The 24548-nt window shown below is 47.7% G+C and overlaps 1 protein-coding gene across 4 annotated transcripts in view; it reads right to left on the bottom strand.

The window, feature by feature from the left end:
- Positions 1-24548, bottom strand: part of RAD54L2 (RAD54 like 2) — a 430539-nt gene that overhangs the window by 87767 nt on the left and 318224 nt on the right. For all 4 annotated transcript variants that reach the window (XM_030205506.1, XM_030205503.1, XM_030205505.1 and 1 more), the window contains exons 17-18: positions 8493-8668; positions 585-781 (exon numbers count right to left, since the gene is read on the bottom strand). In XM_030205506.1, the coding sequence (XP_030061366.1) occupies positions 585-781; positions 8493-8668 (373 nt within the window). The remainder of the gene's footprint in view (positions 1-584; positions 782-8492; positions 8669-24548) is intronic.

Here is a 24548-nt window from a genome sequence, read left to right as displayed (position 1 = left end):
AAAAGATAGACATTTTTCTTTTTTTGAAAATGGGTATACTTCCTATTCAGATTTGGTACATTTAGCACAAAACATCCAAAGTTGACTTAGATGTACTATTGAAAATGCCCCTCCACATGTACAAGGAATCAGAGAAAGTAGCTGTATATGGCACTTGTCCATGGACAGTTGTTAAAATGGCTGGGCAATGCATGTACGGATATGTTGGGATAGTAGAAGACATGGTAATTGCAAATGAAGGTTTATGGAACTGTAACCTAATAGAAGCCAGCTTAAAATGAAATGGAAGCCACAAAGAGGAAGAAACTGAGTCAAATATGGACTTCTTGTCCACTTCATATTTGCATTTACTTTAGTACAGATTCCCCTTTCACTTTTGCAGTGACCCATCCCAAGTTCAAATATAGGTTTTGTCATTCCTGCCTATTTCATAACACTGGCTAAGGCCAGCTCTGCCATGCAAGTGTGAGTTTTATTCAGCCTCTCTCATCCCTTGAGTTTGGTTTACCTCTGTTCACTTTCCATATTTGGTCAGCTGGTGTCAGTCCTGTTCATACCTCCTGATGCAAAGCAGGGACACTCACCAGTTTCTGTGGCTGAAGGCAGGGATGCTACCCAGGCCCTGCTCAGTTGCAGGGTAGTACTGTGCATAGGAGGGCCGTGTATATGGGACAGAGGCACGTTTCTCCTCTTCATAGCTCCTTTTGGCTGCTTTCTTTTCTGCCTTGGTCAGTTTTTGCTCCTTGCGGTCAATCAGAAGTGACTCATGCTGGAAAGGATCCTGTGGGTAAAAACACAGTGGAAGACAGTGTAGCCTACTACTCATTAATACTGAGGGGGGGGGGGGGGAGGGTTGAAAAAGAAAGAAAAAAAACTGGTTGAGGACAGAATGGAGGAATGAGAGCGAGACTTGATGGGGACAGGCTTGGGGAATGAAAAAGGGGGATACTGGTGGACATGTTGGCCACAGTGATGGGTGAAACAAAGAGGCAATTATTTCAGATTCAGCTATTAGGGGAGGGGAGGGGGGAAGGAGGGAGGCACTGGCATGCCACCAACAGCATGCTTGTGGGAGAGGGTTCTGCTGGCTTCTGCCAGTAACATGCAATGCCATATTAAGGGCCTGATAAGCTTTATTTTCTAAGGACACAGAACAACGATACTCACAGCTCTTCCAAGTCGGTAGTTGAAGTAGGAGGTGGGAGGATTGTTTGGGTTATCAGAGGTGGGGCGGAGGGGGTGGGAGGGGTGAGTAGGGAGGGTGTGGGGATTGGGGTACAATGCGTTGATAACGACATCTACTTGTTACTATGCAGTAGCATGGGCTAGCGGTAAAGGCATCGGTTGTGCATTGGAAGGGACACAAGAGTCAGGTCCCTTCGAGATAGCGAATGCTACATACCTGTAGAAGGTATTCTCCGAGGACAGCAGGCTGATTGTTCTCACTGATGGGTGACGTCCTCGGCAGCCCCTCCAATCGGAATCTTCCTAGCAAAGTCCTTTGCTAGCTCTCGCGCGCCCGCGCGCACCGCGCATGCGCGGCCGTCTTCCCGCCCGAAACCGGCTCGAGCCGGCCAGTCCAGTATGTAGCAAGACAATACAGTTCAAGGGAAGACACAACTCCAAAGGGGAGGCGGGCGGGTTTGTGAGAACAATCAGCCTGCTGTCCTCGGAGAATACCTTCTACAGGTATGTAGCATTCGCTTTCTCCGAGGACAAGCAGGCTGCTTGTTCTCACTGATGGGGTATCCCTAGCCCCCAGGCTCACTCAAAACAACAACCATGGTCAATTGGACCTCGCAACGGCGAGGACATAACTGAGATTGACCTAAAAAATTTACCAACTAACTGAGAGTGCAGCCTGGAACAGAACAAACAGGGCCCTCGGGGGGTGGAGTTGGATCCTAAAGCCCAAACAGGTTCTGAAGAACTGACTGCCCGAACCGACTGTCGCGTCGGGTATCCTGCTGCAGGCAGTAATGAGATGTGAATGTGTGGACAGATGACCACGTCGCAGCTTTGCAAATTTCTTCAATGGAGGCTGACTTCAAGTGGGCTACCGACGCAGCCATGGCTCTAACATTATGAGCCGTGACATGACCCTCAAGAGCCAGCCCCGCCTGGGCGTAAGTGAAGGAAATGCAATCTGCTAGCCAATTGGATATGGTGCGTTTCCCCACAGCCACTCCCCTCCTATTGGGATCAAAAGAAACAAACAATTGGGCGGACTGTCTGTTGGGCTGTGTCCGCTCCAGGTAGAAGGCCAATGCTCTCTTGCAGTCCAATGTGTGCAGCTGACGTTCAGCAGGGCAGGAATGAGGACGGGGAAAGAATGTTGGCAAGACAATTGACTGGTTCAGATGGAACTCCGACACAACCTTTGGCAAGAACTTAGGGTGAGTGCGGAGGACTACTCTGTTATGATGAAATTTGGTGTAAGGGGCCTGGGCTACCAGGGCCTGAAGCTCACTGACTCTACGAGCTGAAGTAACTGCCACCAAGAAAATGACCTTCCAGGTCAAGTACTTCAGATGGCAGGAATTCAGTGGCTCAAAAGGAGGTTTCATCAGCTGGGTGAGAACGACATTGAGATCCCATGACACTGTAGGAGGCTTGACAGGGGGCTTTGACAAAAGCAAACCTCTCATGAAGCGGACAACTAAAGGCTGTCCTGAGATCGGCTTACCTTCCACACGGTAATGGTATGCACTGATTGCGCTAAGGTGAACCCTTACAGAGTTGGTCTTAAGACCAGACTCAGACAAGTGCAGAAGGTATTCAAGCAGGGTCCGTGTAGGACAAGAGCGAGGATCTAGGGCCTTGCTGTCACACCAGACGGCAAACCTCCTCCATAGAAAGAAGTAACTCCTCTTAGTGGAATCTTTCCTGGAAGCAAGCAAGACGCGGGAGACACCCTCTGACAGACCCAAAGAGGCAAAGTCTACGCTCTCAACATCCAGGCCGTGAGAGCCAGGGACCGGAGGCTGGGATGCAGAAGAGCCCCTTCGTTCTGCGTGATGAGGGTCGGAAAACACTCCAATCTCCACGGTTCTTCGGAGGATAACTCCAGAAGAAGAGGGAACCAGATCTGACGCGGCCAAAAAGGAGCAATCAGAATCATGGTGCCTCGGTCTTGTTTGAGTTTCAACAAAGTCTTCCCCACCAGAGGAATGGGAGGATAAGCATACAGCAGGCCTTCCCCCCAATCCAGGAGGAAGGCATCCGATGCCAGTCTGCCGGGGGCCTGAAGCCTGGAACAGAACTGAGGGACTTTGTGGTTCACTCGAGATGCGAAGAGATCCACCAAGGGGGTGCCCCACGCTTGGAAGATCTGGCGCACCACTCTGGAGTTGAGCGACCACTCGTGAGGTTGCATAATCCTGCTCAATCTGTCGGCCAGACTGTTGTTTACGCCTGCCAGATATGTGGCTTGGAGCACCATGCCGAGACGGCGAGCCCAGAGCCACATGCTGACGGCTTCCTGACACAGGGGGCGAGATCCGGTGCCCCCCTGCTTGTTGACATAGTACATGGCAACCTGGTTGTCTGTCTGAATTTGGATAATTTGATGGGACAGCCGATCTCTGAAAAGCCTTCAGAGCGTTCCAGATCGCTCGCAACTCCAGGAGATTGATCTGTAGACCGCGTTCCTGGAGGGACCAGCTTCCTTGGGTGTGAAGCCCATCGACATGAGCTCCCCATCCCAGGAGAGACGCATCCGTTGTCAGCACTTTTTGTGGCTGAGGAATTTGGAAAGGACGTCCCAGAGTCAAATTGGACCAGATTGTCCACCAATACAGGGATTCGAGAAAACTCGTGGACAGGTGGATCACGTCTTCTAGACCCCCAGCAGCCTGAAACCACTGGGAGGCTAGGGTCCATTGAGCAGATCTCATGTGAAGACGGGCCATGGGAGTCACATGGACTGTGGAGGCCATGTGGCCCAGCAATCTCAACATCTGCCGAGCTGTGATCTGCTGGGACGCTCGCACCCGCGAGACGAGGGACAACAAGTTGTTGGCCCTCGTCTCTGGGAGATAGGCGCGAGCCGTCCGAGAATCCAGCAGAGCTCCTATGAATTCGAGCTTCTACACTGGGAGAAGATGGGACTTTGGATAATTTATCACAAACCCCAGTAGCTCCAGGAGGCGAATAGTCATCTGCATGGACTGCAGGGCTCCTGCCTCGGATGTGTTCTTCACCAGCCTATCGTCGAGATATGGGAACACGTGCACCCCCAGCCTGCGAAGCGCCGCTGCTACCACAGCTAGGCACTTTGTGAACACCCTGGGCGCAGAGGCGAGCCCAAAGGGTAGCACACAGTACTGGAAGTGGCGTGTGCCCAACTGAAATCGCAGATACTGCCTGTGAGCTGGCAGTATCGGGATGTGTGTGTAGGCATCCTTCAAGTCCAGAGAGCATAGCCAATCGTTTTGTTGAATCATGGGGAGAAGGGTGCCCAGGGAAAGCATCCTGAACTTTTCTTTTACGAGATATTTGTTCAGGGCCCTTAGGTCTAGGATGGGACGCATCCCCCCTGTTTTCTTTTCCACAAGGAAGTACCTGGAATAGAATCCCAGCCCTTCTTGCCCGGATGGCACGGGCTCGACCGCATTGGCGCTGAGAAGGGCGGAGAGTTCCTCTGCAAGTACCTGCTTGTGCTGGAAGCTGTAACACTGAGCTCCCGGTGGACAATTTGGAGGTTTTGAGGCCAAATTGAGGGTGTATCCTTGCCGGACTATTTGCAGAACCCACTGATCGGAGGTTATGAGAGGCCACCTTTGGTGAAAAGCTTTCAACCTCCCCCCGACTGGCAGGTCGCCCGACACTGACACTTGGATGTCGGCTATGCTCTGCTGGAGCCAGTCAAAAGCTCGCCCCTTGCTTTTGCTGGGGAGCCGCGGGGCCTTGCTGAGGCGCACGCTGCTGACGAGAGCGAGCGCGCTGGGGCTTAGCCTGGGCCGCAGGCTGTCGGGAAGGAGGATTGTACCTACGCTTACCAGAAGTATAGGGAACAGTCTTCCTTCCCCCGAAAAATCGTCTACCTGTAGAGGTAGAAGCTGAAGGCTGCCGGCGGGAGAACTTGTCGAATGCGGTGTCCCGCTGGTGGAGAGACTCTACCACCTGCTCGACTTTTTCTCCAAAAATGTTGTCCGCACGGCAAGGCGAGTCCGCAATCCGCTGCTGGAGTCTATTCTCCAGGTCGGCGGCACGCAGCCATGAGAGCCTGCGCATCACCACACCTTGAGCAGCGGCCCTGGACGCAACATCAAAAGTGTCATAAACTCCTCTGGCCAGGAATTTTCTGCACGCCTTCAGCTGCCTGACCACCTCCTGAAAAGGCTTGGCTTGCTCAGGGGGAAGAGCATCAACCAAGCCCGCCAACTGTCGCACATTATTCCGCATGTGTATGCTCGTGTAGAGCTGGTAAGACTGAATTTTGGCCACGAGCAAATGGTAGGCCTTCCTCCCAAAGGAGTCTAAGGTTCTAGAGTCTTTGCCCGGGGGCGCCGAAGCATGCTCCCTAGAACTCTTAGCCTTCTTTAGGGCCAGATCCACAACTCCAGAGTCGTGAGGCAACTGGGTGCGCATCAGCTCTGGGTCCCCATGGATCCGGTACTGGGACTCGATCTTCTTGGGGATGTGGGGATTAGTTAAAGGCTTGGTCCAGTTCGCCAGCAATGTCTTTTTGAGGACATGGTGCAGGGGAACAGTGGACGCTTCCTTAGGTGGAGAAGGATAGTCCAGGAGCTCAAACATTTCAGCCCTGGGCTCGTCCTCCACAACCACCGGGAAGGGGATGGCCGTAGACATCTCCCGGACAAAGGAAGCAAAAGACAGACTCTCGGGAGGAGAAAGCTGTCTTTCAGGAGAGGGAGTGGGATCAGAAGGTAGACCCTCAGACTCCTCGTCAGAGAAATATCTGGGGTCTTCTGCTTCCTCCCACGAGGCCTCACCCTCGGTGTCAGACACAAGTTCACGGACCTGCGTCTGCAACCGTGCCCGGCTCGACTCCGTGGAGCCACGTCCACGATGGGGGCGTCGAGAGGTAGACTCCCTCGCCCGCATCGGCGAAGCTCCCTCCGCCGACGTAGTCGGGGAGCCCTCCTGGGAGGTGGCCGCAGTCGGCACCGCACGCGGTACCGACGTCGGGGACCTCACCCCGGGCGATGGGCCAGCCGGCGCCACGCTCGACGGTACCGGAGGCGCAAGCACCGCCAGTACCGGAGGGGTAGGGCGCAACAGCTCTCCCAGAATCTCTGGGAGAACGGCCCGGAGGCTCTCGTTCAGAGCGGCTGCAGAGAAAGGCATGGAGGTCGATGCAGGCGTCGACGTCAGAACCTGTTCCGGGCGTGGAGGCTGTTCCGGGCTGTCCAGAGTGGAACGCATCGACACCTCCTGAACAGAGGGTGAGCGGTCCTCTCGGTGCCGATGCCTGCTGGGTGCCAACTCCCTCGGTGACCCAGAGCTCTCGGTGCCGACGCGGGGAGGGGACCGGTGTCGATGCTTCTTCGACTTCTTCCGAAGCATGTCACCGGAGCTCCCCGGCACCGACGAGGAGGACGTAGAATCCAGCCGTCGCTTCCTCGGGGCCGAGGCCGAAGGAGGTCGGTCTCGGGGGGGCTGTACCGCAGGAGCCCTCAGGGTAGGAGGAGACCCACCCGAGGGCTCACCGCCACCAGCAGGGGAATGGACAGCCCTCACCTGCACTCCACTCGATGCACCACCGTCCGACGACATCAGGAGACGAGGTCCCGGTACCACCGACGTCGATGCAGCTATCCGATGTCTCGGCGCCGATGCAGAGGGCCGATGCCTCGATGCACTCGATGCACTGGCAGCCAAGGAAGAAGGTCTGGACGCTGATGACGTCAATGCACACGATGACCCCGGTGCCGATGCCGATGAAGAGCCCGAGAACAAAACGTTCCACTGGGCCAATCTCGCTACTTGAGTCCGCCTTTGTAAGAGGGAACACAGACTACAGTTCTGGGGACGGTGCTCGGCCCCCAGACACTGAAGACACGAAGAGTGCCTATCAGTGAGCGAGATTACCCGGGCGCACTGGGTGCACTTCTTGAAGCCGCTGGAAGGCTTCGATGTCATGGGCGGAAAAATCACGCCGGCGAAGTCAAAATCCGAAATGACGAATTTGGAGCACCAAAACTTTAAGGGAGAAAAATCTCGACCGAGGCCGAAAAGAGGCCTACCCCGACAACGAAAGAAAACTTACCGGGGCAAAAACTGGAAATACGGGAAGGGGCAAACGAAACCCAAGGGGGTTTCCGGAGCACTTTCCGAACGAAAAGAAACTTTTCCGAAGAAAAAACACATCGATTTAGATAACGGACGCGCGAGGTCGACTCTCCGGGGCTCGACACGACAAAAACACAGCCGTACCGAGTGCGGACGAAAGAAGACTGGCCGGCTCGAGCCGGTTTCGGGCGGGAAGACGGCCGCGCATGCGCGGTGCGCGCGGGCGCGCGAGAGCTAGCAAAGGACTTTGCTAGGAAGATTCCGATTGGAGGGGCTGCCGAGGACGTCACCCATCAGTGAGAACAAGCAGCCTGCTTGTCCTTGAAGAAATGGGAGCTATGTGCTATAGGAAGGGTAGTTATCAGTTAGTGGGTCGGTTATAGGGGGAGGGGGGACGGGATGTGTATTGCTCTTTGCAGGAGTGCAATATTTTGGACGGGGGGGGTTGGATGGGTAAATCAATGATGGCGGGCATATGGTCTATCTATCATTATGCTGGTGTATTTAACGGGTAGGTTCCCGAGTTTTATGTCATTGTGCTTTGATGTTCCATCAATAGAAGTGTTGAAATATATAGCTAATTTGGGGGGAGGGACGGGTGTGGGGTTGGGTAGGGAGGGGAGAAAGTATTAAAAAGTTTGATGATGTGGTTAATGCCTGCTTTTGCTTAGCTTGATTTGTTTAATGTTTTCAATCCATTGTATATTGAACTTGTTGGATGCTTTCTTTGTTAAATCATCAATAAAAATTGTTGAAACATAAGGACACAGAACAGAAAAACTGTATTAGTAAGCTGGACCCTAAAGGAGCTATGCTATGACAGACCTTGGTGTGGATTACTCCAACCTCCTGTCCCCTACACTTCAACGTCAGTAGGAGCAACAGTGTGTGTGTGTGTGTGTGGGGGGGGGGGGGGGGGGGGGGGGAAGCAGGGATTCTCAACCCACTCCTTGGGACGCACCAAGCCAGTCTGGTTTTCAAGAAGTCCACAAGGAATATGAATAAGATAGATTTGCATACAATGGAAGCAGTGCATGCAAACATATCTCATGCATATTTACTGTAGGCGTCCTGAAAATCTGACTGGCTAGGTGTGTTCTGAAGACTGGGTTGAGAACTCCTGGGATAGAGAGGGAGGTTTCAGTTGCTTGACCATAAGCTTTGGGCTGGCTCCTACAGTCAAAGCAAATTTGTCAAGATCTGGGACTGCGACTGCCAACTACCTGGTCTCTTACCTTGGTGATAAGATGAGGGTATTTTAAGCAGGCCAAATGAATGACAAGCTCCATGGATTTGTTTGTATTTGGCATCTGCAAGGCAGCATTTGGCTCCTCTTCCACAAAGTGCAGGAGATTCTCCACCTCTCGCCTTGTAAAGTTCAGCACGGGGTTCAAGTCATCTACTACACGGTCTGAATGGCACAGCAAGAAGGGAAAACAGGAGAAAAATGGAGTAAAAGAGGGATATACGTGGACACATGTATACAACGAGAGAAGATAGGAGAAAGTGTATTTACATTAGTTTGTTAACAATATCATTTTTATGAAGAAACTAGGCTAGGCACTGTCCATGCAGAGAAGCCCTCTCAGTAGATTCAAGAAGAAAGCACATGTATGGCTTCTGGTATGCAACAATCAAAGATTTTGTTTTATTTTAATTTCAAAATACAGAGTAATTAAGTAAATGTCAAGGAGTTAGTGATAAGTAGTTTTATAATTAGAACTTTTGAGGTAAAAACCTCAAAGCAAATTGTTTTTTTTTTTCTGAATCCTGAGCAGCAAGAATCTGTGAAGCAAGTCATACTGAAACGGGAAAATTCATATACACATAGTAGATAAACAGCAAGTGGGCAAATTCGCAGGACTTCAACCAGAGAGTATAGAACTGGAGGTGGAATATTTCACAGAAAAAAATTCACTTACAAGACAGCTCAGTAAAATCTAGGAAAGTTTTTCTCATTTCCCTCACTAAGTACCAAAGCTCCTAACAGCAGGACAACACCTAGGAAATACTGTGTTGCCAAGCCTGTCCACACCAGTACTCTTCTATCTTTGTATTGACAGGAATCCTGACTCACAGTAAAAGCCAGATCAATGCTAATGAGCCCTAAGCAAAAAAAACATCTGTGACCTTCTTCCAAGGACCCCTAATCATTCCATTTCTCTCCCTTCCAAAGAAATAGCTGCATTTAAGAGAAAGATATAAGGTTTGTTTTGTTTTATTGATTTTAATTTTGCTCTGAAAATGTAACACTATTTGCTGGTGTACCCTCATTTTTATATTTGTGGTTTGTGGACAATTGGTCATATAGGAATATAGTCATAAGGACATATAGTCGCTCGTGTTATTGGTCATAGGCATGCTAGTCGTCATGGTTTATGATCATAGTTACTGGTCACTTGTATTGTTCATCACAGGACAGTTGGTAATAACATCACATCATATAAGAAACTAATTACAGAATACAGAAAGAGACAATAATTAGGTATAAAAAAATACAAAATAGGGGGGGTCACGTGATGTGGTGGGAGCAGTAGCCACGCTTTAGCGCTGCTCCAGGGTCCCCGTTCGATCCTCGCCCGCTACCACCCTTAAACAGCCCCGAAAACTGACTGACCTGATCGTCTTTAGCTGGATAACGAGTGTATGGACCAATATCTGGTGTCCATGTCACCGGGAACAGCACGAAAAAGTGCGAAAACAGACAAAGAAAAATCAGCTGCGGCTGGCGGCGATTCTAAGATGGCGCCCGAAACGCCGAGAAGCGAAGCGGAGTTTTCGACCCGCCAGCTAACGCACCTGGTGGTGGCTGTGGGAAAGGAGCTTGAGCCCCGATTCACATTGCTGGACGGCCAACTCGGCAAGCTGGATGGGCTGATGGCAACCCTCGTGAGTCGCACCGCGGAGGTGGAAAAGAGGGTGTCAGCCTTGGAGGACTCCTGGCAGCACTGGGAACCAGAAATAGCCGGCCTCAAAGAAAAATTGAATCAACAACCTGAAAAGTTGGATGGGCTTGAAAACCGGGCTCAACGTAGTAACCTCAGGTTGGTGGGGTTACCGGAAACTATCCCGGATAAAAACTTGAGTACTATCCTCGAGGAGTGGCTCGTAAAAGAATTTGCCTTATCGGATAGCCAGGGGCCGCTCTGCATAGAGAGAGCGCATAGGATCGGGAGGCAGCAGCAGAACAACCAGCGCCCCAGGGTTGTCATTATTAAAGTGCTTAACTACCTACACAAAGAAGAGATCCTCCGAGGCTACCGCCTGAAAAGGGAGTCGTTAACATACGCAGGAGCCCAGGTGCGAATTTTTCAAGATTATTCAGCCAGCTGGCAAGAGCGGAGGCGGAAGTTCCACCCGGTCTGCACCTCGCTGGTGGAAAGAAATCTGCGCTTCATGTTGCTGTACCCGGCTACCCTGAAGATCCAGCATGAGGGAAAATGGGTCTCTTTTGTATCAGACCAAACAACTATGCAGTTTATAAACCGAGAACTGAAAGGAACTGAGAACCCTACCTGATGGAAGGACACTGAACTTTTGGTCGGTCAGGCATGGAGGAACACATAATTGCGGAAAACAGGGGCTATTCTGCATTGGTTTGTATGTTTGAGTTATGAAAGTTTTGTATGGTTAATAATGCGATGTTGAGAAAAAGGGTGGGGGGTTGGGCGGGGACCACAGCACGTTGTGAGTCGGTTTACATGGGGGTAGTCCAGTTGCGGGTTAGTAGAAGGGGAGGGGGCCGGGAGAAGGGTAGGAGGGTTGGGGAGGGGGGTACTGTGTGGGGAGCATGGGGGGTGGGACTGCCACAGGGAAGCTTGCATTTGGAGGATGGGAAAGCTGCGCGTTGTGGTGAGTGGCGGAGAGAGGATGGCCCCTGGGTGGAGGCTGGGCACCGGGGAGATGGAGTCCTGGGATCCGGGTTAAATGCAATTGCCTAGATTAATCTCTTGGAATGTGTCTGGGATTGGATTGCCAATAAAAAGAGCAAAAATTCTAACAGACTTGCAACGCCACAGGGCCTCTATTGCATGCCTACAAGAGACAAAATTGACCGAGGAAGAACGCCAAAAGCTTAAGCAATGGTGGGTGGGGGAGTGTTTCTTTTCGCCAGCGCTGGGGAGGAAAGGGGAAGTTGCAATACTTATCCATAAAACTCTACAATGTAAAACACGGGTGGTGACTCAGGACAAGCAAGGGAGGTATAAATTGTTGCATTTGAATATAATGGGGCAGGAGATTTTTCTGCTTAACATTTATGGGCTGAATGTATATGACCATGCATTTTTCCAGCATATAGTGCGTCTGGGTCTCCAACACACAACCGCCCCCTGGCTCCTAGTGGGAGACTTTAACCAGGTGATGGATGGACAACAAGATCAGTCGGCCCCCTTGGCAGGGACGACGATGGGCAGGGGCAAAGGCATACAATACCTGTGCAAGGTGCTGAATTTAGTAGATCCCTGGCGCTTGGTTAATCCTAACGTGCGTGACTATACCCACCTCTCCAGAGCTCACAGCACGTGGTCCAGGTTAGACTACATTTTAGCTGATGGTACCCTTTTCCCACAGATAGTGAAAGCGGAGATAGGGCTGCTGGAGATCTCAGACCACTCCATGATATGGGTGGATATGGATCTGGGAGCGGGACGGCTTAGAGGGAACCGGTGGAAATTCCCATCACACTTGGTGGGAGAAGCACACTTTCAGGAGCACCTTAGGCACCTTAGGCTACTGTTTGCGGAGGCAAATGCACGTCATGAGGAGGAAGCCCTTTTATATTGGGAAACTTCAAAAGCGGTCATGAGGGGGGAGGTAATCTCCTACATGTGTGCATGGGCAAAAAGGCTAGCACAGGGCATTCTGCAGCTAGAACATAAATTTAAGGCAACAAAACGTAGATACCTGGCAGTTCCCTCCCCAGCGAGTAGGGAGGAGATGGTGTCGACGCTTACGGAGTTAAATTCTCTAATCCACGAACTAACCAAGAAGCAGTTCTTTCACCGTTCATTCACCTTCCATAGATTTGGTAATAAATCAGGGAAATTGTTGGCAAGAGTGGCAAAGAATTGGGGGGGGGGGGGGGGGGCAACAGATTCATCTCCTCTTTGGTAAGGCTGGATGGCACGCGAGAGGTCCAGTCCGCGGGAATTGTCCAGATCCTACATGACTTCTACGCATCTGTTTATGACCGGCCAGACGCGCGGAGTGGGCCCTCATTAGTAGACTACCTAGAAGACTCGGGCATTCCACGATTAACAGCAGAGGTGGTAGATTAGTTGAATTCCCCTTTGAGAGTCAAGGAAATTCAGAAGGTGGTTAAAGCGTTAAAAAGAGGTACGACCCCGGGCCCTGATGGGTACACAACAGAATACTACCAGTGTATGCTGCCACAGATCTGTGGCGCCCTGGTTTCCTTCTTTGATGCCTCGGTTATGGAGGGCAGGTTTCCGCAGAGCTCTAACGAAGCGTGGATCACACTCATACTGAAGCCAGGTAAGAACCCAGAGTCGTACAGACCAATCTCTCTTATTAATGTGGATTTAAAGATCTTAGCTAGGGTACTAGCAGAGAGGTTGAGTCCCCATATGACAGCTTTGGTTGGGGAGGGACAGGTGGGATTTGTTAGGGGCAGACATTCCTCCTTCAACGTTCGTAAAGTCTGCATGGCTGTGGCACATAGCTGTCTGTTAGAGGAACCCCTGCTATTGGTGAGCCTGGATGCCGAAAAGGCGTTCGATAGAGTACGCTGGGATTACTTGTTTGGGGTTCTAGACTATGTGGGCTTAAAGGGTTGGTTTGTACATGCGATTGCTGCCCTGTATTTTCGACCACGGGCCTCCCTATTAATAAACAGAATCTGCTCAACCCCATTTCCGATCGCTAGGGGGACGCGTTGCTGTTTCTTCTTTATTTGGAACCCTTGTTGCGCACTATTCAAAAAGACTCTGAAATTGTGGGGGTTAGTATGCCCTTGCTTTCGGTAAAGACCTTGGCATTCGCAGATGACAGCTTATTGACCCTGACGAACCCTAGAGTCAGTCGTTGTCCCACCTCCTTGATACCATAGGAGAATTCGGTTATTTCTCTGGATTTTCCCTCAACTTGCAGAAGTCGGTGGCGGTTCCTGTTCAGAGCTCGATTAGGGAGACTTGTGAGGGAGAGTTTCCCCTTACGTGGTCCAAGGGCCCCTTAAAATACCTAGGGGTGCTGATTCCCTCCGACCTATCTAGTTTTAGTTTATATGGTGAACATTGAACCGTTTCGAACATGTACGAGGCGCACCTTGCAGAGTTGGCACTCGCTTCCACTATCCCTCCTAGGTAGAATTGCCCTTTATAACATGATATTAGTGCTTAAGTGGACTTATGTTCTACAAATGGTACCCATGTGTCTGACACAAAAAGATGATAACTGGGTGACACAGTTAGTGACGCATTTCCTATGGCAAGGTAAGAAACCTCGGTTGTGAGCATCCCAGCTCTTTTTACCGCGATCTGGTGGGGGGGGGGGGGGGGGGGGAATGGGACTGTTGAGCATCAGGCTCCTTTCGATAGCAAGTAACATGCGCCATCTCACGGATTGGTTCCGGGGATTGTCCCATTTCTCGTGCACCAGGGCAGAGACAGGTTTGTTTGCTCCTTCCCACTTTAGTGCCTGGTTACACACGGTACCGAGGAAGCTGTGCACACCTCTGGCTTATGCACCGTTGCTTCTGCCTGTGAGGAAAGCATGGCGGTGGGTCTGCCGGTTTTATGGTCTGTCAGCAGAATCCTCCCCGTTGTTGCCAATTCAGGGTTCCACATCGGCGGACTTTGCCATTTGGGGGACGAAAAACCTACAGTATCTATACCAGCTATATAATGAGAGTGGCACACTCAAATCTCAAGCTGACCTACGGGTGGAATACGGGTGGGGGTAGTAAACATTTTCTCTATGTTTCAGTTACGCCATTATTTAAGATCTCTACCCCCCACCCCCACCCTGACACCACAGGTGTGGGAACAATTAATCACTATACTGGGGTTGGATGCACAACTAAGAGTCCCACTTAAATATTATCATGCTTCTTTATGGGAACAATTGGGCGAGGTGAATTATGATAAATTAACTACCAGCTGGAACAGAGAATTAGCGGTAGGTCTTCAGAGGGAAACATTGAAGGTTTGTCTCTTGGGCATCCAACGACAGGTGGAGAATGTGACGTTGCAAGAAACACATTATAAATTCTTGATGAGGATGTACATTTCCCCTCACAGAGCTTATAGGGCACCCATGGGGACGGAAGACAGGTGTGCGAAGTGTGCCCAGTCCCCGGCTGATCTGGGGCACATGTTCTGGACGTGCCCGTGGATCCTTGGCTTTTGGCGCCAGGTTTGCCAGCATGTGTCCAGGCTCTGGGGGGTCGTCTGGAAGCCAACTCCATCTCAGTTATTTGAGGTGTTCAGGGTGTCCCCATTTCCGCCCCGGGGCCTCAAATGTTTCTTGAAAAAAGCAATCCTGGTAGGCAAGAAATCGATTCTCCAACAGTGGATATCCGCAGACCCACCTTCACTACAACATTGGCGATCCAACATGATTCATCTCTGCGCACTGGAGCGCAGGGGAGTGGACAACCTGTCTTCGCCAAGGGGGGGACCAGCTTTGTCAAGTCTAGTCTCCCTTTTGGGACTCATTGACTGTAGTAGCGCGTAGCAGAATCTTGAATTCTTAAGTGTGTTAGGGTGGCAGTGGGGGGTGGGCGGGGGGAAGGAGCACGACATGCACTCAGATTGTGTTTACCCCATGGAGGTATTGCCTAAGGTAAAATTTTGTCCAGGCCACGGAGATGGGACCTATAACTGCTGTGGATAAATTGTGGAGCGGGGTGCAATTATTAGATAAGAATTGATTAAAGGAGAGGCCTAGGTCTTACAAGATGGAGTTTGTTGAACACAGCTATTCATTGCAATGTACAAGGGGTAGTGTAGGGGAGGAGGGCATGGGGAGGGATGGGGGGGTGGAGGGGGGGTTAAATCAAAAACGCATTGTGGTGAATTGTATTATAGTAGTGTGACGTTACATAAGCGGTGTATGGACTGTTAACATGGTGACAGTATTGTGTATGTCTATCTTCTTCACCAATAAAACATTTAAAACATAAAATATCAAAGATAAATAAAGCTGGCACATGAACTACTTCAAGAAATATTTGTATGAAAGACATCAGGACAGCAGACAGAACTTTGGAAACATGGTAGACTGGCATTATGCAAATGAGGCTTTTAGCCTCAGGAATATTTGCTTGCAAATCCTTTGCTGTAGCCTCCCTCTTAAAACAAGAACTGGTGTGTTAGAGCAAGCAATGAATTGTTGTATATAGTATAGGGAAAACATTCTCATTGGAATGATATTTTGTATAGTTTTAGGTAAAATATGTTGTTGGTTTGAATATCAGAATTGATAAGACAAGAATTGATTAAAGGAGAGGCCTAGGTCTTACAAGATGGAGTTTGTTGAACACAGCTATTCATTGCAATGTACAAGGGGTAGTGTAGGGGAGGAGGGCATGGGGAGGGATGGGGGGGTGGAAGGGGGTTAAATCAAAAACGCCGTCTTTTCTCCAAGCTGAAGAGACCTAGCTGCTTTAGCCTTTCCTCATAGGGAAGTCGTCCCATCCCCTTTATCATTTTTGTTGCCCTTCTCTGCACCTTTTCTAATTCCACTATATCTTTTTTGAGATGCGGTGACCAGAATTGAACACAATATTCGAGGTGCGGTCGCACCATGGAGCGATACAAAAGCATTATAACGTCCTCATTTTTTGTTTTCCATTCCTTTCCTAATAATACGTAACATTCTATTTGCTTTCTTAGCTGCCGCAGCACACTGAGCAGGTTTCAACGTTATCATCAATGATGACACCTAGATCCCTTTCTTGGTCAGTGACTCCTAACGTGGAACCTTGCATTACATAGCTATAATTCGGGTTCCTCTTTCCCACATGCATCACTTTCCAAGCTTGATGGAAGAAAACCAGATGTTGTATAAAAGAGGTAAGCACAAGAATGGTTTTGCTAATAAAATTCTATCGCATCACTACTAACCTGTTACTCTGACTGTTTTCTTTTTATATCGGATTGCTCAACTCTATTATGTTATACTTGTTCTTCATTTAATACCAATTGTTTCTTTACTCTTGATGGCGTATGCCATGATGGAACATTATAAGCCACATTGAGCCTGCAAATAGGTGGGAAAATGTGGGATACAAATGCAACAAATAAATAAACGTCATCTGCCATTTAGACGCCCAGTCTCCCAGTCTTGTAAGGTCATTTTTCACAATCCTCTCGCGATTTAACAACTTTGAATAACTTTGTGTCGTCAGCAAATTTAATGACCTCCCTAGTTACTCCCATCTCTAGGTCATCTATAAATATGTTAAAAAGCAGTGGTCCCAGCACAGACCCCTGAGGAACCCCACTATCTACCCTTCTCCACTGAGAATACTGACCATTTAACTCTACTCTCTGTTTTCTATCCTTTAACCAGTTTTTAATCCACAAAAGGACACTACCTCCTATCCCATGACTCGCCAATTTCCTCTGGAGTCTTTCATGAGGGTACTCTGTCAAACGCCTTTTGAAAATCTAGATATACAATATCAACTGGCTCACCTTTATCCACAGGTTTGTTCACCCCTTCAAAGAAATGTAATAGATTGGTGAGGCAAGGTTTTCCTTCACTAAATCCATGTTGGCTTTGTTTCATTAATCCATGCTTTTGAATATGCTCTGTAATTTTGTTCTTTATAATTGTCTCAACCATTTTGCCAGGCACTGACATCAGGCTCACCGGTCTATAATTTCCCGGATCTCCTCTGGAACCTTTTTTAAAAATCGGCGTCACACTGCCCACTCTCCAATCTTCTGGTACAACGCTCGATTTTAAAGATAAATTACATATTACTATCAATAGTTCCGCAAGTTCATTTTTCAATTCTATCAGTACTCTGGGATGGATACCATCCAGTCCTGGAGATTTGCAACTCTTTAATTTGTCAAATTGCCCCATTACATCCTCCAGATTTATAGTCGGAAAAACTTATTGAAATATCTGTAGATCTGGAAGACGTAATAGAGCAGTTCTGCAAACGAAAGAGTAGCAAATCTCCTGGACCAGATGGAATTCACCCTAGGGTACTGATAGAACTAAAAAAATGAGCTGGCTGAGCTACTGTTATTGATTTGTAATTTATCCTTAAAATCGAGCGTGGTACCAGAAGATTGGAGGGTGGCCAATGTAACGCCGATATTTAAAAAAGGTTCCAGAGGAGACCCAGGAAATTATAGACCGGTGAGTCTGACGTCGGTGCCAGGCAAAATGGTAGAGACTATAATCAAGAACAAAATTACAGAGCACATTCAAAAGCATGGACTAATGGGACAAAGTCAACATGGATTTAGTGAAGGGAAGTCTTCCCTCATCAATCTGCTGCATTTCTTTGAAGGGGTAAACAAACATGTGGACAAAGGTGAGCCGGTTGATATTGTGTATCTAGATTTTCAGAAGGCGTTTGATAAGGTCCCTCATGAAAGACTACAGAGGAAATTAGAGGGACATGGGATCGGAGGTAGTGTCTTACTGTGGATTAAAAACTGGTTGAAAGATAGGAAACAAAGTGTAGGACTAAAAGGTCAATATTCGCAATGGAGAAGGGTAGTAAGCAGGGTCCCTCAGGGATCGGAGCTAGGATCTCCGCTTTTTAACATATTCATAAATGACCTAGAGATGGGGGTAACTAGTGAGGTAATCAAATCTGCCGATGACACAAAGTTATTCTAAGCAGTCAAATCACGGGAAGATTGTGAAAAACTACAAGAGGACCTTACGAGACTGGGCGTCTAAATGGCAGATGACATTTAATGTGAACAAGTGCAAAGTGATGCATGTGAGAAAGAGGAACCCAAACTATAACTACGTCATGCAAGGTTCAGCATTGGGAGACACGGACCGAGAAAGGGATCTAGGTGTCATCGTTGATGATACATTGAAAACGTCTGCTCAATGTGCTGCTGCGGCTAGGAAAGCAAATAGAATGTTGGGTATCATTAGGAAAGGGATTGAAAACAAAAATAAGGATATTTTTGTGCCGTCATATCGCTCCATGGTGTGACCGCACCTCGAGTATTGTGTTCAATTCTGGTCGCCGCACCTCAAAAAAGATATAGTGGAATTGGAAAAGGTGCAGAGAAGGGCGACAAAGATGATACAGGGGATGGGACGACTTCCCTATCAGGATAGGCTGAAGAGGCTGGGGCTCTTCAGCTTGGAGAAAAGGCGGCTGAGGGGAGATATGATAGAGGTTTATAAGATAATGAGTGGAATGGAACGGGTCGATGTGGAGCGTCTGTTTATGCTTTCCAAAAATACTAGGACAAGAGGGCATGCGATGAAGCTGCAGTGTGGTAAATTTAAAACAAATCGGAGGAAATTTTTCTTCACTCAACGCCTACTTAAACTCTGGAATTCGCTGCTAGAAAAGGTGGTTAAGGCAGTTAACTTAGCGGACTTCAAGAAAGGGTTGGACGGCTTCCTGGAGGAAAAAGCCATAGAATGTTATTGAATGGATGAGGGAATAATACAGTATTTTTAGGATGGGCGGGACATATTGCTTGTTCTTTTGGCCGCTGTCGGTGACAGGGTGCTGGGCTCAATGGACCCAGCATGGTGATGCTTATGTACTTATTCAGTTTTTCCAACTCGTCAGCTCTGAATTCCATTTCTGGCACCAGTATCTCTCCTACATCTTATTTATTTTATTATCTCATTTGTACTCCACTGTTTCCCAACAGTGTCAGACTCTTCCTGAAGACCGAAGCAAAGAATTCATTTAATCTCTCTGCTATGGCTTTGTCTTCCCTAATCGCCCTTTTTACCCCTCGGTCATCTAGCAGTCCAACCGATTCTTTTACCAGCTTCCTGCTTTTAATATACCTAAAAAAAGTTTTACTATGTATTTTTGCCTCCAACGCAATCTTTTTTTCAAAGTCCCTCTTTGCCTTGACATTCCTTATGCTGTTCCTTCTATTTTCTGAAGGATTTTCTTTTAGCTCTAATAGCTTCCTTCACCTCACTTAACCATGCCGGTTGTTGTTTGGTCTTCCTTCCTCCTTTTCTAATATGCAGAATATATTTGGCCTGGGCTTCCAGGATGGTATTTTTGAACAACATCCACGCCTGATGTAAGTTTTTGACCCTCGCAGCCATTCCTCTAAGTTTTTTTTCACCATTCTTCTAATTTTATCATTGTCTCCTTTTTTAAAGTTAAATGCCAACTTATTGGATTTCCTGTGCATACTTACTCGAAAGCTAATATCAAATCTGATCATATTATGATCATTGTTATCAAGCGGCCCCGGCACCATTACCTCCTGCACCAGATCATGTGCTCCACTAAGGACTAGGTCTAGAATGTTTCCTCCTCTTGTCAGCTCATGTACCAGCTGCTCCATAAAGCAGTCCTTGATTTCGTCAAGGAATTTTACCTCCCTAGCATGTCCTGTTACATTTACCCAGTCAATATCGGGGTAATTGAAATCACCCATTATTATTGTGTTGCCTAGTTTGTTAGCGTCCCTAATTTCCTTTAACATTTCTACATCCGTCTGTTCATCCTGGCCAGGCAGATGGTAGTACACTCCTATCACTATCCTTTTCCCCTTTACACATGGAATTCTAATCCATAGGGATTCCAAGATGTGTTTTGTTTCTTGCACAATTTTCAATCTATTTGATTCAAGGCCCTCCATAACATACAGTGCTACCCCCTCCAATTTGATCCACCCTATCACTAAGATATAATTTGTACCCCAGTATGACAGTATCCCACTGGTTATCCTCCTTTCACCAGGTCTCAGAGATGCCTATTATATCTAATTTTTCATTTAGTGCTATATATTCTCCCATCTTATTTCTTAGGCTTCTGGCAAATGCATACAGACATTTCAAACTACGTTTGCTGTTCCTATTTACATCATCATGATCAATATTTGACAGTATTAATTTGCAACCTTTTGTCTGATTTTTATTTTTATTTAAGGACACCTGATCTACTAAGGTCTCTTTTGTAACCTCACTACTGGGATACTCTATCTTCCCTGTTTTGGTGATATCTTTCAAAGATACCTTATCCCGAACCATGCACTTTTGAGTGACTGTTGGCCTTCCCCCTGTTTCTAGTTTAAAAGCTGCTCTATCTCCTTTTTAAATGCCTATGCCACCAGCCTGGTCCCACACTGGTTAAGGTGGAGCCCATTCTTTCAGAATAGGCTCCCCCCTTTCCCAGAATGTTGCCCAGTTCCTAGCAAATATAAAATCCTCCTTCCCCGCAGCATCGTCTCATCCAAGCATTGAGACTCTGGAGCTCTGCCTGTCTCTTAGGCCCTGCGCATGGAACGGGTAGCACTTCAGAAAATGCTACCCTAGAGGTTTTGGATTTGAGCTTTCTACATAAGAGCCTAAGTTTGGCTTCCAGAACCTCTCTCCCACATTTTCCTATGTCATTGGTACCCACATGTACCAAGACAGCCGGCTCCTTCCCAGCACTATCTAAAATCCTATCTTGGTGATGCGTGAGGTCCGCCACCTTCGCACCAGGCGGGCAAGTCACCAGGCAATCCTCACGTGCAGCAACCACCCAGCTATTATTTGCCTAATGATTGAATCACCAACTACAACAGCTGTCTTAACCCTTCCCTCCTGGACAGAACTTGGAGACATATCCTCGGTGTGAGAGGATAGTAAATCCCCTGGTGGGCAGGTCCTGGCTACAGGAGTCCTTCCTACTTCACACCAGGGTGATGCTCTCCTTCTAGGAGACCTCCCTCCTCCAAGGTAGCACAGAGGCTACCAGAATGGAGGTGGGACCTCTGTACAACGTCCCTGTAGGTCTCTTCTATGTACCTCTCTGTGTCCTTCAGCTCCACCAAGTCTGCTACTCTAGCCTCAAGAGAGCGGACACGTTCCCTGAGAGCTAGGAGCTCTTTGCATTGGGCACACACATATAACCAACTGGGAGATAATTATACATGTGACATTCAATGCAAAAGACTGGATAGCACCCCTCTCGCTGCTGGACTGCTGACTCCATCTAAATATTTTTGAGTTTTTCAATAATTTAAAACTTGCTAATGTATTAAGGATATTAGCCTAATATGAAAATGTCTTTTAGTTTATATGATATGTTGTGTGATTTATTTAGTGTTTCTTTCTTAGATTGTAATTAAATGTATTTAAAACTCTGTAAGAGCACTCCTTGCTTGTTATCCTAATTACAATAACTGACTATAAATGAAGGGCTGTGCTAGGGTTGGGCGGGTGTTGGGGAGGGTGGGTGGGATGAAGACTAAACTAGGTCCTGCAGTGCCTGCTAGAGGCTGTTAATGCTGTGGTACAAAGTTCAAATTTTATCTGTGTTGACAAAGTGCACAGCTCAATTTCTTCGGCAGTTCCATAAGTATACATGGCGAGAGAGTCTCAGAAACTCTGCCTTGAGCTTCTTTTGGTCCAACACTTGCTTCTCCAATGATCTTCTTTATGTCTCCTATGGCTTTCGTTTGGCATAAACTTTGCAATGTTTCCTTCACAGTTATGGTCAGCATTATCATCACTGAGGATAAGAAATCCATCGCTAAATAATGAAGCATGTCATTTCAAAGCTGGTTAACAGCTGCAGGTATTCATGTACTTGCATATGAATATTGTTTTGCCTTTTCACAAAATACTGTACTCTCAGTTGACATCCCATTTATGACAAGCACTCCCAATTGCACTTAAAAAATAGTTTGTACTAAATTCTAAATTAATAATTTGATCAGATGTTATAACTATATTTTCTAACTCACCATCAAACAAACATCGCACTAGCTATTTCCTGTTAACATTATGCAACTAGCATTTTAAAGAATTATAACCAACAGCCATGCAAAATGTGTGCCTAATCAGCACTCCTGAAAGACTTCCAAGATATTTACAATTTGATCTCAATTATTATAAACAATAACTTGCACAGAGGAGATTTACTTGGAATAAGACCAAAGAAATAGCCTAATCCCTACTAGACTTTAAAGCCTATGTAACAATATTAAATCATAAAGTTCTTTATAACAATAAGGCCTTGTGACCAATATATTAATGACCTAATGGCTTTATAAGCAATAACCACATGGCCAAAAGGAGCTGTGACATTAAGTCCTTATGACCAATAGATGTGTCCATTATACATATGACCACAAGGTCCTATGACAAAAAGCCATATGACCAAAAGGTGCTGTGATCACTCTATGACCAACTGTCCCATGATCAATAGTCCGCACACCATATTTGTACACTGCTTTATTGCTATGTATCAAAGCATATATCAAATGAACGAATGAAATGGAACAGAACATGCTTGGACATGAGTTAATGTATAGATATTGTAGGTAGGAAAGTGTCACTGAGGGGAGACGTACTCCCCTTTCAAGGTAGAATTCAAACTTCTCTCTAAGGTAAAGAGCCTGGGAGTGATCTACCTTCTAAATTTACTATAAAGGCCTGTGTGCAAACAGTGGCTGAAAATCCTTAACTTCATGAAGGGCAGCAAAATATCTCTGCTCAGTACCTGATAAAATGAAGATGCATACCTGTAGCAGGTATTCTCCGAGGACAGCAGGCTCCATATTCTTACGTGTGGGTCGTCTTCCGCGACGGCCCAGGAGACTGGAATTTTTCCTTAGAAAAAGCTAGAAGCTTTAAGAGTGCTCGCCCGTGCGGGCCTGAGCGCACCGCGCATGCGCGGTGCGTGACTGAACTAGTTATATAAAAAGCAAACACGAGAAAAACAGACAACTCCAATGGGAAGGAGGGAGGGTTGTAAGAATATGGAGCCTGCTGTCCTCGGAAAATACCTGCTACAGGTATGTATCTTCATTTTCTCCGAGGACAAGCAGGCTCCATCTTCATACGTGTGGGGTATCCCTAGCCCCCAGGCTCACTCAAAACAATGAACACTGATCAATTGGGCCTCGCAACGGCGAGGACATAACTGAGATTGACCTGAAAATAAGCACAACTAAGTGAGAGTGCAGCCTGGAAAAGAACAGAAATGGGCATAGGAGGGTGGAGTTCGATTCTAAGCCCCGAACAGATTCTGTAACATCGACTGCCCAAACCGACTGTCGCGTCGGGTATCCTGCTGAAGGCAGTAGTGAGATGTGAATGTGTGGACAGATGACCACGTTGCAGCCTTGCAAATTTCTTCAATGGAGGCTGACTTTAAGTGAGCCACTGACAAGGCCATGGCTCTAACATTGTGAGCCGTGACATGGCCCTCTAAAGTCAGCCCAGCTTGGGCATAAGTGAAGGAAATGCAATCCGCTAGCCAATTTGAGATGGTGCGTTTTCCGATGGCAACTCCCATCCTGTTGGGATCAAAAGAAACAAACAGCTGGGCGGACTGTCGATAGGGCTTTGTCCGTTCCACGTAAAAGGCCAATGCTCTCTTACAGTCCAAGGTGTGCAACTTGTCCTCGCCAGGGCGGGTGTGTGGACAGGGAAAAAATGTTGGCAAAACAATTGACTGGTTCAGATGGAACTCCGACACCACCTTCGGCAAGAAATTAGGATGAGTGCGAAGAACTACTCTGTTATGAAGGACGTTAATATAAGGAGCATGGACTACCAGGGCTTGGAGCTCACTGACTCTACGAGCTGAAGTAACAGCCACCAAGAAAATGACCTTCCAGGTCAAGTACTTCAGAAGGCAGAAATTCAGTGGCTCAAAAGGAGGCTTCATCAGCTGGGTGAGAACGACGTTGAGATGCCATGACACTGGTGGAGGTTTGACAGGGGGCTTTGACAAAAGCAAACCTCTCATTAAGCGAACTACTAAAGGCTGTCCAGAGATAGGCTGACCTTCCACACGTTGATGATAAGCACTGATTGCAATAAGGTGAACTCTTAGTGAGTTAGTCTTAAGACCAGACTCTGATAAGTGTAGAAGGTATTCAAGCAGGGTCCGTGTAGGACAAGAAAAAAGATCTAGGGCACACCAGACGGCAAACCTCCTCCATTTAAAAGACTAACTCCATTTCGTGGAATCTTTCCTGGAAGCAAACAAGACTCGGGAGCCACCCTCTGAAAGACCTAAAGAGGCAACTTCTAGGTTCTCAACATCCAGGCTGTGAGAGCCAGAGACTGGAGGTTGGGATGTAGAAGCGACCCCTCGTTCTGAGTGACGAGGGTCGGAAAACACTCCAATCTCCACG

Source organism: Microcaecilia unicolor, chromosome 6 (genome assembly GCF_901765095.1).
Source record: "Microcaecilia unicolor chromosome 6, aMicUni1.1, whole genome shotgun sequence".
NCBI classification, from domain to species: domain Eukaryota; kingdom Metazoa; phylum Chordata; class Amphibia; order Gymnophiona; family Siphonopidae; genus Microcaecilia; species Microcaecilia unicolor.
The sequence above is the reverse complement of the archived record's forward strand: the minus strand, read 5'-3'. Positions and strand labels throughout refer to the sequence as shown.